The 17,441-nt window shown below is 41.7% G+C and overlaps 1 protein-coding gene across 2 annotated transcripts in view; it reads right to left on the bottom strand.

Annotated features, from left to right (window-relative positions):
- Positions 1–711: 711 nt before the first annotated feature.
- Positions 712–17,441, bottom strand: part of PLCE1 (phospholipase C, epsilon 1) — a 121,407-nt gene continuing 104,677 nt past the window's right edge. For both annotated transcript variants that reach the window (XM_010190918.1, XM_010190917.1), the window contains exons 20-31: positions 14,945–15,069; positions 14,135–14,252; positions 10,239–10,370; positions 8,790–9,080; positions 7,834–7,997; positions 6,642–6,903; positions 5,613–5,731; positions 4,682–4,810; positions 3,732–3,941; positions 1,956–2,117; positions 1,591–1,809; positions 712–891 (exon numbers count right to left, since the gene is read on the bottom strand). In XM_010190918.1, coding sequence (XP_010189220.1) covers positions 712–891; positions 1,591–1,809; positions 1,956–2,117; positions 3,732–3,941; positions 4,682–4,810; positions 5,613–5,731; positions 6,642–6,903; positions 7,834–7,997; positions 8,790–9,080; positions 10,239–10,370; positions 14,135–14,252; positions 14,945–15,069 — 2,111 coding nt within the window. The remainder of the gene's footprint in view (positions 892–1,590; positions 1,810–1,955; positions 2,118–3,731; positions 3,942–4,681; positions 4,811–5,612; positions 5,732–6,641; positions 6,904–7,833; positions 7,998–8,789; positions 9,081–10,238; positions 10,371–14,134; positions 14,253–14,944; positions 15,070–17,441) is intronic.

The raw sequence follows: 17,441 nt of genomic DNA on the forward strand, positions 1-17,441 counted from the left end.
GCTCAGTGCTGCAGTGGCACTGTGCAAATACCTGGCTAGTGTGCATCGGTGGGTGAGTTACATGTGCTAGCTTCATGTGAATGGGACAGTCATGGTGTGTGTTCCATTTGTAGTTTTACAGTCAGGATGGAAGAAATTGAAGAGTACAGACAGGACAGTAAAAATGCTTAATCATTGCTGGCAAAATTTCCTACAGATGGAAGTTAACACTGTCAACGTGGTTTAGCTAAAAAGGAGGCTGTCAGTCCCACTGATTTTATTATATGCATGTAATAAAAAGCAACCAAGGTTGTACTGGGTACTGCTGTTGGCTGTGGCCCGGAGCAAGAGAGTAACAGGACACTGTTAATTAAGCACAGTTAGCAGCTTGAAATGCATGCTCTGAAATCAACCAGGATGTAACGTTTTGGGTTTGTGTTTTAAATCAGCAAAGGAAGGGGGAAACTCCAGTGTTCACAGCATTCTGATTGAGTGCAGCAAATGCTGTTCTAGAGAAGAATCTTCTAAAGAACTGGAGACTGGACTGATCTCACTGTGCCCGTGCACACCACTGCCTAAGGCTTTTATGGATCTTTCTGTCAGTCCCTTGTGCCTCACTGTGGTTTAATCAACTACAACTCTGAAAAATACACTCTGTAAACGATGCATTAAATGACTGCTCAGAGTTGGAGTCAGTACCTCGTACCTGAGCAGCCCGTGCTGCAGTGGTGGTTATTCCATAATGTCACTGAAAGTCAAACCGCACGCAGACTTCTCGTCCTTGCTCTGGGGGCTGTCGGGCGACACCTGCAGCGGTGGCGATGTGAATCCCCGATACTGCCTGCTCGCCTTGGTCAACTTCTTGAGTTCACTGGCAAAGGAAATGCCTTTTCTTTTGTCATCTCGTGCTGCCTGTAGAAGAAAATACCACAGGGTGGCTGTTAGCTGCAAAATACAGAATTAATATAGCATATTTCTAAGCAGGCCTCCCTTCTGAAATTCAGGGTGGCTGTGCTTTCACAGCCAAGCACATTTTTCTGATTGTTCTGAATACATTAATTGAAAATTAAGCATTGTCAAAGAGACATTTAGCAAATTTGGTATAAACTTGTATAAACACTGTGCTTCTGACACGGTTACTTTAAAGCAACAGCTCCTGCGGATTGGTGGCATCTGCTGGGAAGGAGAACACAGCTCCTGCTCCCAGCAGGCACTTTCTTCACTCCTGCCGTCTTCCAAAACCTGAGCTAAAGTGGCAGAACAACTTTCTCACTGGGCAGGAATAAAGGGCACTTCATTCCAGTAGACTTTAAGTTCTGCCCATCTGAACAGCCCTGCTTTGCTATGATGGGGAGCATGGCACGCACAGCTGTAAGGGATTCGTTGATCAATGATTAATCATTGATTAATCATTGCTGGATGCAGCTGATGCAGTTTGGCAAAGAAAAGTAAAGCTGACAGAGAAAAGAGGAGTCTGCTTTTTGCTGTAGTCTCTTCTCCCTACCCAGCTTCGTGCCCGTTGTGTCTCCTTCCCATTGAAAGTAGGTTCCCATTGCACTGATCATACACCATCAATAAAACCTGCTGCAAAATGTTCAGTCTTTCTTTTACCTGGACCTGTTCTTTGAGTTTAAGGATAAATTTTCCTGCTCCCTTCCACTTGCTTTGGGCCTGAAACACACACTCTTGATCGGAGAGTATCCTCTGAGATGGTTTAGATGTCGAGGACTTTTTGTTTCCCGGCTCTTTTGTCACCTCTTCCAAGAGCACGTAATCGCTCGGATTGGGATTGCTCAAAATGCTGTAGGAGTATTTGGCTTTACAAAGAGTCTGTTTAAAAGCAGGGAAAAAAAAAAAGAAGGAAAAAAACCCAGAAGACAAAAAAGAAAGCGTTCAGGTTACTAATCCGATTCCTCAGCTAATGCTGGGAACAAACCTCACCTTACCCTGTGTGAAGCCAGCCCCCACTCGCTCACCTGCTGTATGACGTCCTGCGCTGTGCTGAAGCGCGGAGCTTTAATGACCGTGCGCGGCTGCTCTGGGGAGACATCGTGTACCTGAACGAAGAAACTGTCGTCCTCGGAGCTGACGGCTGCGTCTTCCTTTGCTTCCTGAAAGACGTTTCTCTCGTTTAGATTCTGTAGGAAAAAGGGGAGTCAAATTAATTTACTTCAGAGAGCTAGATAAGGGATGGTGGTCAGAAATGACCACTTAAGTCCTTTATTTCCTTATGTATGCAAGATCACATTTTGACATGTGGTGGTGGCATTAAGATGGGAGATGGTGAAAAGTGTCCTGTTCTCTCCTTGTCCCTGCTCTAAAGCCAAAAGAACCTGGAGGGCAGGAAGTCTGAACAAACATTTTCCTGCGGAGCAAGAGGAAGGCTGCTTCTGTGTCCTTTTCCAGGCTCTGTGACTACTGCACATTTTAGACAGACTTCCAACTGCAATTATCTCAGACAATGCATTTCTCTTCAACCCCTGGTAACACAGCTTGGGTTTACCAGCTGTAACATGGGCCGCGTATCACACCCTACAACGGGAACCACTCCTTGTTTTTCCATGCAAATTTGCAGCTTCATTTCCAGCTCCCAAGACATGAGGCTGCATTCTGTCTGCAGAAAGGCTTAAAATTACAGGTCATGCTTTCAGGTACTGGCATCGCAGGACAAAACTACAGCATGATTTTCACATACGCTAAGATTTTAACTCACTTTCTGAAAGCACGGGGTTTGGCAGCAGCACATTTGTGGTCACATAACCAAGTAAGTGTTGCAGTCAACCGAAATAAGTAGGCTACTATTCTCACAAGGAATTTGCTGCCTGGTAATTTTTGCTCTAACTATTAGAAATAAAGGAAAACAAAATACTTATTTGTGTAATACAACGGGAATTTGTCAAACTGAAGCTTTATGAAAAGTTGTGTCAGAATAACCAAGCATACTTTTTTTTGAATTCATTTTAAAGCATCCCAGAGGATCTCTGTTGTTGTTGCATGTAAAATCTGGGTATACGAACACATGTGTACACATATTACTATGTTCAGGCTAAGCAAGCATTATTATATCCTGAACTGAGCAAAAGAAGGGCCTCTGAAAATGAGATCATTAAATGTCTTTCTCCTGCCTTTTTGTTTCTCTCTCACAAGCCTGCGCTCCAGCACATTTTCAAATTATGGATGTTCTGCTCATAGTTTAAACACAAGTAATCATCCATCATCCTCCTTTAAATTAAAAGAAGGAAGTCACCTATTTCATTATTTTAGGCTACCATTGATAATTTTGTCATCCTTTGAGGCTTTTAGAGTTCTTTAATAATAAAATTCTTTCTAATTTTTGTGAACAGAGAAGTTGCAGACATCTAAAGTGACTGATAACTGCAGTCTGGAGTTCTGTTACGCACGATCCTTTGGTATTAACTATTATGCTTCTTTCTTTGTATTAACCTCCTGTCACGTCACAATCTCGACTGACATTACATGAGAGCCATCAGTCAAAACAGTAAGTTAGTGGCGCTGCACTGCTGAGACAGGGATGAGGATGAAACACCACACAGCTGCTGCTGGAGCCGAGCTGGTGTCGCACAGGCGTACGCAGTCTCGCTGTGCTCACCCCGGTTTGGTTTTAAATGATGTGCACAGCACTGACATTACTCACCAAGAAGTGAAACGAATACTGCACCCGTTTGTTTCCTGGCCCCAGCAGCTATTTTTAGCTGCCTTTGTAAATAACAATTTATCCAAAACAGACTTACTTCCTCTCGGGTTTTAAAGATAATCCTTCCAACATATCCTTCTTCTGGGAACCAACTGTTCAGCAGCTGCACCAGCCCTTCTTCAGGACCAATCACTCTCTGGAACGGTGGTTTTCTGCATTCGCTCTTTTCTTTAGAGATAAAATTTTTCTCTTCCATCAGAAAATAGTCTGCAGCACATGACTCGGTGCCTTTTGTGGTAGCCAAGAGCTACGACGGACCACAATAAACACACAGCAATTAGAATGCTAAATATAAAACACCGCATAATTAGGAGCCATAAATGAGCATGAATAAAGAAGCTTTAAGAATCAATAACTATTCTGATAGTGTAGGCAAGATTTCTGATGTGCTATTTATTATTCAGATATTTTACTCCAGGGTAATGTACTGTTCTCTTTAGCCTCGCCAAGCAGTTCAACTATTCCAGACAAGGCAGTACTATTTGAGCTTATTTCTGTCCTGTTTGGCTGGCCAGACAATTTATTCATAATCCCAGGACAGTACAGTCTTTTCCCACTGCTAGAATAACAATCCCTGTTGAGTTCACTGGTTTTTCTACTCATGAACTTAGCCCTCTAACTATTTCTCTGTATTCCTATGGTGCTCAAGCTCAAAGAATTGCGCAGAAATGTTTGCCCTTGTTGTAAGGACAACCCACTGCCTCTGTCAGTCAGAAGGGTTGTCTTTCTCATCTGCATATACCCACATATGAAAACACTAACAGGATATCTGCTAAGGTTATAAACCCATTATCTGAGGCCAAGAGTGGGAAAATTTCACTGTGCTTGCAATGCAGTTTATTCCACAGCAGTATGTTTCTAAAGCACCTCCTTGCTGTGATGGATGAACTGAAATGACGCTGCAGTGGGAATCGCAGGGAGATGAACGTCCAGAATGATGTTAGTGTGGGTTCCTGCAGTCAGTCTGCCATTCAGCAGACAACTCACCTGATGGAGAAGCTGTGCAGCCGTGGTCCCCAAACTTACACTGAAAACGGTGAAAGGCTCTGGGCCTGGAATTCCATGAATGGTCACTTTGTAAGTCGCAGCAGCTTTCCTTTCCCCCGGGCTAAACAACTGTTCAGACAACATTCAACAGGTTACTGAAGGCTTCTACACAGGCATTTTATTTTTACGTTAAAGAAGCTGTACACACAAGTTGTAAGGATCTTGACAGAGGAAAGCTACCCAGGCAATCCATGTCTCTTACACTACAGAGGAAGGCATTAAAGGCAAAAAAACCAACCCCCCAGAAGACTCCACCTTGAAGATGAAGAGAAAGAAGAATGAGGAAGTCTTCCAGTGAAAGGACATAAAACTACCACAGAATAAAGGGTAGATCTCCATCGCTCATTATCTGCATTCTAGCTGAGCTCAGACTATTTGGATTCAGCATATGAATTACTGGATGAAAATCTACAGCTCTACAGCTATTGTTTTACTCCCCAAAACCATTTATGTTCTTCCTTCTACCCTAGTAATTCACCAGGATACATGCCGAGCAAATATCCACAGGAGGGTAACATCTGCAACACATCTGCTGCACAGACAGTAGCCCAGGAGGTTTTATCCAACACTATAGGAATCAGCAAAATTGTAATATACGTGCTTAAAGTTACTAAAACACAAGAAACCCAGGTAACCTAACATGAAGGGCTATTTAAAAAAACACATCACATCCATACATGCACTCATACACCCTCCCACAGTTTCAGCCAGGTGGGACAACTTTCCACTAAAGCCCAAAAGAATGAGATACTTCCAAAAAATGCACTGGTTTAGGGACCAACATCTTGAACAGTCTGATTCTAGGAGTGTTCAGACCACAGCAGTCATTAAGACAAGAATAAATGGCATTCACAAAACTGAATTAAATTACCCTAGATGCAGGCTGAGCGTTTCCAGAGGGACTTTCTTCCATTCTCCGACTGTTTATGAACAAACTAGAGATTTCTAGTGCTTCATTGTGCAGGTTATGGAGCTGGACATGTCTATAGCCTAAAGAGAAAGAACCCTTCGGTAAGTACTTTGCCACATGCTAGCACACAGGTCTCCTAAATGGAAAACTCAGATTTGCTGTATTTGTAGCTACAATTTGCCACACCTATAGATTTAAAGCGCTGTAATAACACCACGTTAGCACTGCACAACAGCATAACCCAAACGCGATGAACTGCTGAGTGGCTCATATAGCTGCCTACCTTTGTTTTGCCGTGATATTAAATATATTCATACATGAAATAGCTAAATATTAGATTATGAATGAAACAAGGACAAATTCTCACTGGGGAAATCCTTGTCTATGGCCAGACCTCCTCCTGTGCCAAGAGTGTTGTATGGCATTACAGTGGCATGAAGCGAACGTGAAAGTACTTTTACTGTTCTGCTTTAGAGCTGCTGGCAATGTGGAAACTGCCTCCCTGAGTCCCCACAGAATTAATGACACTTCCTCATCTCTCTCTCACCTTTTTTCACCTTTCCTTCACTTCTCCTCCAGCCACGGCTGCAAGAAGTGCAGTTGTCCCCTGCCCAGCGACCACCAATTACAGCACTTTCTTGGGCAAAGGACAAGACAGGGAGTGAAACCACTCCAGGCTTCCTAAGGGAGCAACAAGTCTCAGGGTGAGCACATCCTCCCAGCCACAGCTCAGGACCGGTGCAGCTGGGTACAAGATGCCCCGGTCTCTGCAGCAGCACAAGATCTGATTTTTCCAAGTCACTGGGGCAGCCTCCAACTCCCAGGACATCGATCAGATCAGCGCCGTACTGCCAGGGTTGTCTGATACGTGCTCCCTGTCTCCTCTGGAAGAATGCGACCAGCTGATTAAAAATATCCCTCCAGCAGGACTCAGTCCAGGAATCTGCTGGACCATTTTGGCACAGGGTGTCTCTACAAACTATACTGTACCTCTTTTCAGAGCTTTTAGGGGAATGATTCTCTGAGCTGTTACAGCCGAGCAGTTGTTTTCTACGACTGCGAACCGAAGAAAGACCAAATCTTCGAAGTGAACCCGGAAAAGGAACTGCTCGTTCCACATGGGGTTGAGAGTGTTGCGGTGAATGGGCTTCGTGCGGAAGTGGCAGCTGTCCAGAGGCATCCCCAGCACATCGATCTCGATGCACGGGCTGCCCGTGCTGTTGCTAGGGCAGACGTTCTGTCCGGACACGATCTGAAGCCGAGGAGTACACAGAGAAACCAGTTAGTGGAGTAACTCTTTCGCTGTCACCGTTCTGAGCTAAATACTGTTTATCACACTCCTAAGCACGGTTTGTTAACATGCTGATTTAATTACAATGCTCTTCTACTTTTGTAATTGGCAGGGCAGTAATTTCAGAAGCAGAGCTGCTTCAACACCTCCCCCCTGCTGCCGTGCTGATGCTACGGGATCTTTCCTCTGAAGAAAGTACACTGTACATCATGAGCGTAACCATTCAAAAGTTAATCCAAGAGGAATGTACCAGTAACACAGTCAAAAAGGATCAAGTTTTCTTCTCCATTACTCTGGGGTGATGGCACTGCCTCTGGCTTGCTTTGGCACACACAACACAAGAATTAGGTGTGCAATTACCACAGCTGGGAGAATTATGAGTCTTGTGAATCTCACTTTTCTGAAGCGTTTCCTGGAAGGGACTCGCTGCTTAGAATACATTTTTTTGGGGCTTGAATCCATGACCACCATATCTTATTGTGAAACTTTTTAAAAGTAGTTTCTCATATTCAGTACAGCTTTTCATAATGCTTTTTGTGTAGCTTCTCAAGTGTTCACAAACACGTGAAGCATCCAGGCACACGTGTAATTTTACACAGTTGTGCAGACCCAGGGAAAATGCTTTCAAGACTGGGTTTTGACAAATATTGTAAAGGAAACAGTGCCAGAAACTACGCATATGAATCAGCCAGCAAAATAAAATAAAAACAAGGACTTGCTCCTTCCCCCTCCAGTTTCTTTAGTCATGCTGACCTTCAGAAGTACAAGCAACAAGTAAAGGTTCAATCTTTTCACACAGAAGCATGACTGCAATGCTGGTTAAAGACTGTAGTTAAACCTTGTCTACATCTATCCGTTTGGCTGTATGAAATCCTCTTTTAATGTACTTACTGTTAAAGAATATATAGCTGGCTCCTTATTATCAAAATCTCTTTCTAAAGGACAAAACTGCTGGTACATGGAACAATTTTTATCCCACAGAACAGGAGGTTTCAAAACATATCCACAGCCGCCATTGGCCTCAAACATCGCTGCATTAAGTTGCAGAGGAAGATCTGTGAAAGTAAGGCAGCCAAAACTGACAAAGGGCAATGGCACAATGGAAAAACTGTAGCAGGGAAGACAAACACATGGTTTAGGTATCTTTTTCTTATTTTAGTTGTGCACTATCAATTCATTCTTGGTTTTCAGAGATGGCTGTAATTTTTGTATACAATCTATCCAGTACTTAATTATTACAAAGCTGTAAGAACAGTTCCTTCTCTTCTATCCCTTTCTGTTGTCTTTACGCAGCTGTAGGGCTTGCCTGTATCTGTTCTCTGAACATTTTCTAGGTATTTGCCCTGAACTGCAGAATGAAGCAGCACTGACTGTGCAGCTTTGTAGATAACTTAATGGTCCCCCATCAAAAAGGTGAAGGAACATAGGACAGGATAGAAAATTGCCCAAAACCACTTCGATCAACATTAAACCAGCATCCAAGGTGGCACTTCTACGCAAAAAATATAATTCAGTGCCTTTCTATACTTGAAATAATCAGAAAGTGATAACTACTTGAACTGGGAAAAAAACCCAACAACTTTCAGCAATAAAATTAAATGTAAGCTGTTGCTGTCCAGGCATTTCTGTGCTAACAGGAGATCTGCACTGGCATAAAGCTCCTGGACTCTGAGATCACCACTCTCAAGGTCCAGATTGTCACGGTATGAACTTGCCTGCGCTGGGGCGCACAGACCGGTACACGCCATTGTGACAGCAGGTAACAGCAAACGTCAAATACAAATTCACAGTTTGAGGACATATTTCACATTTACAATGCATTAAAACGCACGCTCCTGTACCCATACCGTCTGTCTGGTAGTTGAGAGCCACGAGCTGCACGCCGTGGAGCCAGAAGATGAGCGGGTGGGGATTCGAGGAGTCGATGCGCGTGGCAGCGGGGTAGGTCCTGAGGAGCTGGCAGGTGGTGTGCTGGATCAGCTTCTGCGAGTAGCGCCGGCACAGCCGCTTGGCAGCGTTCTCGTTCAGGGAGGAGATGTGGTAGCACTTGGGAGTCCGTATGATGGCGCTGAGGGAAGCTGGGGAGTTGTAAGGAGAGCAAGGATCTTCCCAGGTCTGCCGCATCACATCAAATGGACCTGGAAAATAAACAGTGCCCTCAAGCTACGGCTGCAGTTCCAGGGGCCTCAAGGATTAAATTTTTTTCCAGTGAAGTACAAATGCATCCTTTGGTTATGGTAGAAAAAGGTGATGCTGGAAAATGGCACTACTCGGTATAAGCACCACACTCCTTCTTACACAGTGAGAACAATCCATGAGAGGAAACATAATATTTATGCGTTGAAATGATACTGTGGTTAGATGTGCTAACAACCATTTTCATAAATTGCCTGAATAAAATAATGGAATAAAATTCCATTCTTCTCGTTTATACATTTTGCATGACGAAGGGAGGCAAGATTGAAACCCATCTGCTAAGTCTCCAAACAAGCAGCCTACAGAATACCGTAAGAGTTAGGGGACAAAGCCAGCAAAATACTTATATCCTCTAGAACTAGGCACTAGACTCCTTCATTTTTACAAGGCTGGCCTCTAGAAGAGAATCTAACCTGTCTGCTGCAGCCGTGCCCTTGTCCTGAAAGAAATACAACATTCCTTGAGCCCCAAAATGAGCACAAGAAAGGGTAAAACTCTGCAACTTTTCTGTTAAAGGCATTAACCTGAAAGGCAGGGGATCTGGCTCTCATTCCTAAACCTTTTCTGTACTTCCTTTGTATTTCTTTACATCTGTTCACACGCGAGAGTACCATTTCCAAGCTCACAAACTGAATCAACTGTGGAGTCTAAATACCTCCAATGTGGAACACGGGAGTTTGCATGATTACATGTTGGGACCTGGCTGAATTTTAGGCAACTGAATCCCACTTCAGTCACTAAAAATCCTTTTCTGGATCTAGCCCAACAGCTTTGCCTTCCATTTGTACTTTGAAAGTATTCATGCATACCTTTTAAAAGACAAGTCATAAAACACATCACTTAAAATGTATGTTGGTTTTGAATTACTTCTGGATTAGGGTCTTCATACTCCTGACCAAGTAATCCTATTTTAACATTCCACACTCAACACTCCAGTTGTAACAGCGTTACTGCAATGGCTGCTGCGCTAAGGAAAAGCCATTCCCAAGTTCACCATCTCACACAGTGTAACGTATTTGATCTCTAACAGCTTGCTCTGGTACATGTGTTGGGTTACAGAGCCATTCCACGTGACTGCTGAAAGAAGATCCTAACTTTACCTTTTCCAGATGCTTTGGCAAGAGTCGCTGCCTCCCCAGGGCTCAGCCTGCCAGGATTGTTGCCAAAAATGGACTTCCTGCTTTTTCTTTCTTTTCCTCTGTTAGAGCCAGATGGGTTTAGAGTTGACAAGCCTGTTCCCATAAATGCAAAGTAAATGAGCCAAAAAACATGACCAAGAGGGCATGACATTTTCCATCATATTTTACATTATTTTTAAAGGCATGAATACTCCCGTTATATTGTGCACAGGGCAAGCAGTGTATTTTTCTCCATAATTTAACAACTTTACGTACGTACGTGCCCTTACATATGCATCTATTATGTATGTTTATACACATACACTGTATATAAAAACTTATATGAACCAATACAGACATGCTGTTATCTCTCTGTGATATAACTTTTCTCCATTTTACTTTTTGACTTGAGGAAGGTAGCGGCTCTGTCTGAAATTACCAAGTGGTCCTAATTAATACCAAATGATTCTGCAGTAACAGTCCCCGTGCATTCATCCTTAGAATATTTTTTCAAAAATCCTTTCTACGGAAGCAATAAATCTGTACAGCAGTGAATATATTGGAATTCATCTATGATATGATACCTACATAAATAAATGCAAGAGTATGATTTAAAGATATAAAGGAAAGAGCCTAAATGCTGTTGGTTAATGAGTTTAACCTCAAGATGTTTTCAGAGTTGCTCAGAATTTGTGTTTCGATGGTGGGAAACATGGTAGGTGTGCAAAATCCATTAAGCATTTAATGGCCAATATGTACTAGAAGTGGAGCTGGAAAGCTCTAGTATAGCTATTATTCAAACATATGCATTCCAGCAAAATAATTATTAAAATCATGACCTAAATCCCAGTGAAGTAAACAGACTTAATCCCTCTTAAAGTCAGTTTCTTTCTGCTGGCTTGCAGAGAGCACACGGCAGACCAAAATTAAAGTAACACAACAGCAATGCAGACACCCAGAGCAGTGAGGTGTGGGATGCTCTCAGACCCGAGACGTACCTGCGATATAAAATACAACAAAGTACGTACGCTGTTACTTGTCTAACTGTGACTCATAGAAAGACCCTCCTGAACCCACATCAATTCACACCTGCCTAAAGACAGTCCTGGATTTAATATTAATATTTCAACTAAAAACTAAACTAAAGAGGACGCTTCTACTGAAGTCTGTCCAGAGCTGTAAATTTTCAGCTCTCCATCTTTCTGGCATGTCTATATTTGCATTAGTAAAATTATGTTGATAGTTTCAATGGAACTGCTTGGGTTAGTAAAATTTAGGATAGCATAACTGCTTTCAGCACTGGAAACGTACTGTGTCTTTGAGCCAAAGCACACACATAAGCCACAGAAGATGGTAAAAGCTGAGATCAAGGAACATGCACTGACTAGAAGAATGAGCAGTTATGCACTGTGTGCTTCCAGCACCACTTAATCCCAGTTTTCAACGGATCAAATGGATGTGGCAAGCAAGATCCAGGTTTCAAAATCCTGTCGTGGAGGAAGCAGACTGATCTCGTAAATGACCAGAGAGCGCAATGCAGAACACCGGGGAAAACTGAACCCAACGTGGTGGCCACAGGGCAAGCTGCAGCTGGGAGCTTGCTTTCAGTCTTTCCCATGGCCGTGCTCTGCATGTGACACGTCTCCTTCCCAGAGACAAGCTCCATTTTTCACTCCAAAATACAGCATCCCCTATTCATAGAATCATAAATTCGTAAAGCAATGGAGGTTGGCAAGGACCCAACGTCATCTGGTCCAAGTCTCTGGTCAAAGCAGGACCAGGTTAGATCCCACCATATTGCTCATGGATCCTATCACACTACCATAATGACAAACTAAATGTTCTGTATTTTCCTACAACAAAGATTTTATGTACTCAGCTTTCTCAGCACCAAGGCAATGAGCCATGCGCCAGTGGGTTATTGCAGTACTATGTTCAAGTATGCTTCACTGCCCACCTCGGGCGTCCCAAAGGAACAGACCTTCACCCTCTTAGATAATAGTATGATGAGATACAACAGACTGAAATTGAAGTTAAGCAAGGACTGCAAGGGTCAAAAGCACTGAAACAACAAGAACTGTGGTGGGCTCCTTGTTACCAGAGATTTTATAAACAAGAAGTGTTATTTTCTCCACATGATAAATTCTGTTTGGACCAGGGAGCACTTAAGGAAGTCTGTGTTACTCAGCAGGCAAGGATAAGTGAACATAATGGTCCTTGTCCTTTTTTATAGTCACAAATCAGTGATTAACATTCAGAGACACAGGCAACTGTAAACACAGAATAGAAAGATATGAATACAGGAGAAATAAAGTATTTACATCATTCATCAGCCGTTGACATGAATTTTGCCCTCCCTACTTCCAAAACACTTGCATTTTCTGAGTTGGTTAGGAACCTGGTCCATAGAGCTACATAACCATGGATCTACCAGCCTTGTTCTCATGGACAGCACTGGGGTATGGCAGCGCACCCTGCCTGTGCCCTCCAGCTGAGCAGAGGAATCCAATCGGCAGCACGGCGGCCATGGAAATCCATGCACCTTGCAGAAAAGGTAGTATTTGTCTCAAAGGAGACCAAGTCTGTGGAAAACCAATTCCTACAGCTTCACGTGTTCATCTGTGAAAGGAACTCATTTTCTTAACTGTTCTACTCATGTCCCCTTTAAAGCAAGATGAAGACATCCAATAAAGACAAACAGTACTTCTTTTATAACTGAAATTACATTAAGAACCAGAAACACTTTAAAGTTTTCTTAGAACATCAGAAGATCTTTGTGTGTCAAAATGCTTGGAACAACTTAAACTATCTCTGTTTAACCTTGAATATCATTCCTCAAAAGAAAACATTTCATCTGAAAGGTATCTCATCACAGATTTCATGTAAAAGAGTTTCAGATTTGAATTTTTAGAAGCTACTATTTTTACAAGTGACATCTACAATTCTTAACCTTACAGAAGGTTATAAAAGAATGCATCTCCATTTTCAGCATGTTTATCTTGCCTATTTGACACTATTTTATGTTTGGTTAGCTTCTCTAATCTGATTATAGCTCTGTTTGTGTAAGATCATGATTTGGCAGAATTGCTAACTTTTCCACAGAGAACCATTCCATTAAAAAGCAGATTTTTTTCATTCAAAACACTAAACGCATCAATAAACAATGAATTTTCAATTTAAAAGTATTCGTGTACACAGCATGAGCCAAAACACACTCAACCTCATGTTTCAGTACTGAACAAGTAACTATCAGTGATCTCCTCTTCAGTTACTCCCTCTCCTTTCGCTCTGCAAACGTTATTCTTCCTACTGTACGAAGAAGACCCTCCTATTTCCCTGACCCCTTCCACAGAGCGTGAGTGCACAGTCAGCTGTCCTCCCCCAGCCCACAAAAAGGCTGCTGTGCCCCAGAAAGCCCCTCCTCGTATCCCCTTAGGAAAGTACAGAAGATGCAGCCGTAGGCAAAGGTGAAACAGGTTAAACTGAGGTCGCTTAAAGAAACGTGACGAGCTCTTCCTGCAAGGTTTGGAGAATATTTGCCTTCCTAATTCAGTACGTCCTTACATGGAAACTCAGAGCTCCTAAGATAAAGCTTTCTGTCGTCTGTCATTTGGCAGTGAAGCAGTTGTCTGAGTTGTGAAGACTGGCAAATTTCACTTTTGTAAATATTTTAATATGACAAACAATATGTCTTTGCATAATTTATGTACACTGCTTCTCAGCCAGGAGCTATCAGTATGTAGACTACCAAATCATCAAGAAAAAAGCTCCTCGACTACTTCAATTTGAAAATGCTTATACTAACTAATTTGAAACGTAAACATAATGTCTCCAAGAATTAGAAAGCTTAAAGCAATAAAACAGAGCAGTGTACTTACCAGGGAACTTTACAGCTTGACAGTAAATGACAAGATCTGATAGCTCGGGGGCTATCTGTCTGCTTTCCTTCTTATTTTGTGGAAGATAGAATTCTTCACCCAGCTCCATGTCGTAAACCTAAGGGACAATTCCAAGAACGTATAATAATAAAAGTACTGAATGTGAAAGCACTCTTGCATATCTCACTTATGCCTTTAAAATCCTCTATCTCTTTCTTCCTACATCGCTGTCTTCACCTAGCACATCAATACATGTCACTGATACTGGGGTAGCGCGCAAAGGCGCACGGAGTCAGTTCTACAAACACTTAGACAAAAAAATCCATGTTCAGAAGAAGCTATAATTTACTAAACCACAATGCAGTGGCTTGCTTGTCAGATGATTTAATAAGAGCTAATGTGGCTATCTGACACCATAGTGTGGTATTTTAAAACTATTTAGATGCACCAAGATGCTGAAGATTCAAACGAAATCTTCAGCTCCATCAATATCAATGCAGATTAGATATCTAAATGAACTTGTGGATTTAGCTTTAATGAAGTTTGTCATTTAGAGCAACAACAGTTAAAATTTTCAGGCATACAGCCTGTACATACAATGTCCTCCGAGGACTCTTCTTGAGCACTATGCTGAGCATTTATTCTATTTAATCTATTTGCTCTGGTGTGTTTCCACGCTTTCTACCATTTCCCTTTGTTAAACTGCATTTGCCACCTGATGTCTCAGTTACCTGAACTGCTCAAATTGATATATAACTAGCTTTAAAAGAAAGTGTGGCTGAGAAGAAAGGGGGGAAAAAGCAGAACTACCTTTCCTTTATTATTGTAAGTAGCACAATCAGCCTTCTTTATTCGTTTGGCAGTCTCTTCATTATATTCAAACTGCAGTTTATCACTTGATAATTTATTCTCAGGTCGGTCTTCAAGAATGTTATCTAAAAATTAATGGGATTTTAATAAACATAAAGTCAAACAATTTCAACTGGAAATTTAATTTGAATTAACGGTATTTGTGGAAAATGCTGATTCTTATTTGAATAACCAGATGCCAAAATAATGCATTTGCTGGTCAAAGCATGTTCTTTTAGTAGTAACTTTCTACTTTAAAAATTTAAGCCTCAGCTTTGGTTAATATGATGCAATTCTTTTAAAGCCCATCCTTTTGTGCTCAGAAGATGCTTAAAACAAAATCATCTAATGAATTAAGCTTGCCATCTGAAACAAAAATACATCCCTGAACAATAAAGAATTGCTCAAGCCCACACCCAATTAACCACATCAAACATGTATACATCTTTGTACAGCACGTTTTGGGTTTCCTCTCCTTATATTCACCATGAACAAGTATTTTCTACATCTGTAGAAATTTCTCTTCAAAGCTACTTATTTATCAGAGAATAATGCACCTACTAATTTGGTCTTTCTGGACCACAATATTTTAACTGCCACAAAAGGAATGGTTTTATTTCATTCCTGATACTTCTGATGCTTTGATGGTATTCTTTTTATGTGCAACCGGTGTCACACATGCAGCTTTCTAACAGTTCCTGACCAGTTAACAATGCCATATAAAAATACCCGATTGCATTTTTAATGTGCAGTAGAAACCATACATTTACACTGTCACATTCAACAAGGCTGGAGATGCAGTGCTGATTTCATGCAGTTAAAATGCTCAACCAAATGGCTTTTACCTTCCTGGCTGTTAGGAGCAGGAGAAGCATTAAGGACATCAGCTACAGGGAAACGGAGTCAGAGAGGGAATAAGAGTAAAGGAAATTAAGATTTACAGCCAGAGAAATGAAAATTAAGTGTCACTTGTAAAACTATTAGCAAACCTAATGTATCAGTAAGGAAAATAAAACTGAAAATCTTTTAGAAAGTTTACAGATCATTATTTAGATTAGTTTTGCCAAAATATTAACATAATTAAAGATCCCAAAGAACAACCATAGTAATAAAGCAGTAAACCATGCCATAGATTCCTTCACAGATTGGAAGGTGTGAATGTTTCTTGCTAGCTTCAGATTTCTCAAACCTTCTCTTAACTAGAACATTGCTCAAACATCACTTACTGCAGGTAGCGTGCAGTATTTTCCTGGCAAGCGTGTCAAAGATCTAAGTTGGTCTCAGTGATTTACATCTACACTACCTCCACCCTGTCCCACACAAAAAGGTACTCTCAGGTAGCCACAGTTAGGCCAACCTTCTAGCAAAATGCAACTGAAGGCAGCACTGGCACCAAACTCACACATTTTCATGTTAGCATAAATAATACTGCTATCCCACAGGCAGTGTCAGCTCCTGAACTGCATCCATTAATTTTGTGACTATTTTTAAATCATTAAACAAAGCAGCAAGTAATCTAAATAAGAGGCAAACTGGAAAGAAGTCCTGTGCTGCAGTGCATGCTCCAGCCTTACATCTTCTGTGAACATGGTACCCAGAACTTAAACAGGTACCCACTAGACTTAAAGGTTCAAGGAGTGAAGTACTTCCCTGTTTACCTAGGAGAACATGCTAACTGTGCCAGACCAACGGTTCATCTAGCTTGGCATTCCCTTTCTGACAGTGGCAACACGAGATGCTGCTTAATGAGAGCATCCAGCCACTAGTCATGGTCCACTTCCCTTGTACCACCCTGACACCAACAATTGCTAAGTATTAGAGATGTAGGACCATACATTTCTACCTATAACATTTGCTTATAAACCTGTCCACGAATTTGTCCAATTCTTTTTTCCAATCTGCCAGTACTGTTTGCCTCTGTAATTTCCTGTGGCAGCAAATTCCAGAAGTTTACTACCAGCTGCACAAAGAAATAGTTTAAGTTACCTGTTTTAGACTGATCTTCCACTTGTTTTACCGAGCACCTCCTAGATCTAATAAGTAATAATTCTGTACTCCCCTTATTCACCACTTCATGATTTAGTAAACCTGCTTCAAATTCACCCCTCAGTCCTCTTCTCTACCAGCTGGAGAATTCCAGCCTTTCCAGACTCGTGCAAGGCCAATGCCACACTCCCCTTACATTTCTGGTTGCTCTTCTCTCTGACTTCCTTAAGTCCACCCTATCTTTCTCAAGATTTGGAAGCAAGAACTGGACACAGAACTCAAGTTGTGGCACATGTAGGTTTTCTATAGAAGCAAAAAGATGTTTTGTTTTCACTACTGATCCTGATGATCTTTTTGCTGTCACTGCACACCAAGATGAGGATTTCAGAGAACTTTCAACAATTCCATGATCTCCCAAATGGATACTGCCATTGTTCAGCTCAGAATCATATAGCAAGGTTTAAGTGTCTTT

The sequence above is a fragment of the Mesitornis unicolor genome, unplaced genomic scaffold (assembly GCF_000695765.1).
Source record: "Mesitornis unicolor isolate BGI_N332 unplaced genomic scaffold, ASM69576v1 scaffold14708, whole genome shotgun sequence".
Lineage (NCBI taxonomy): Eukaryota > Metazoa > Chordata > Aves > Mesitornithiformes > Mesitornithidae > Mesitornis > Mesitornis unicolor.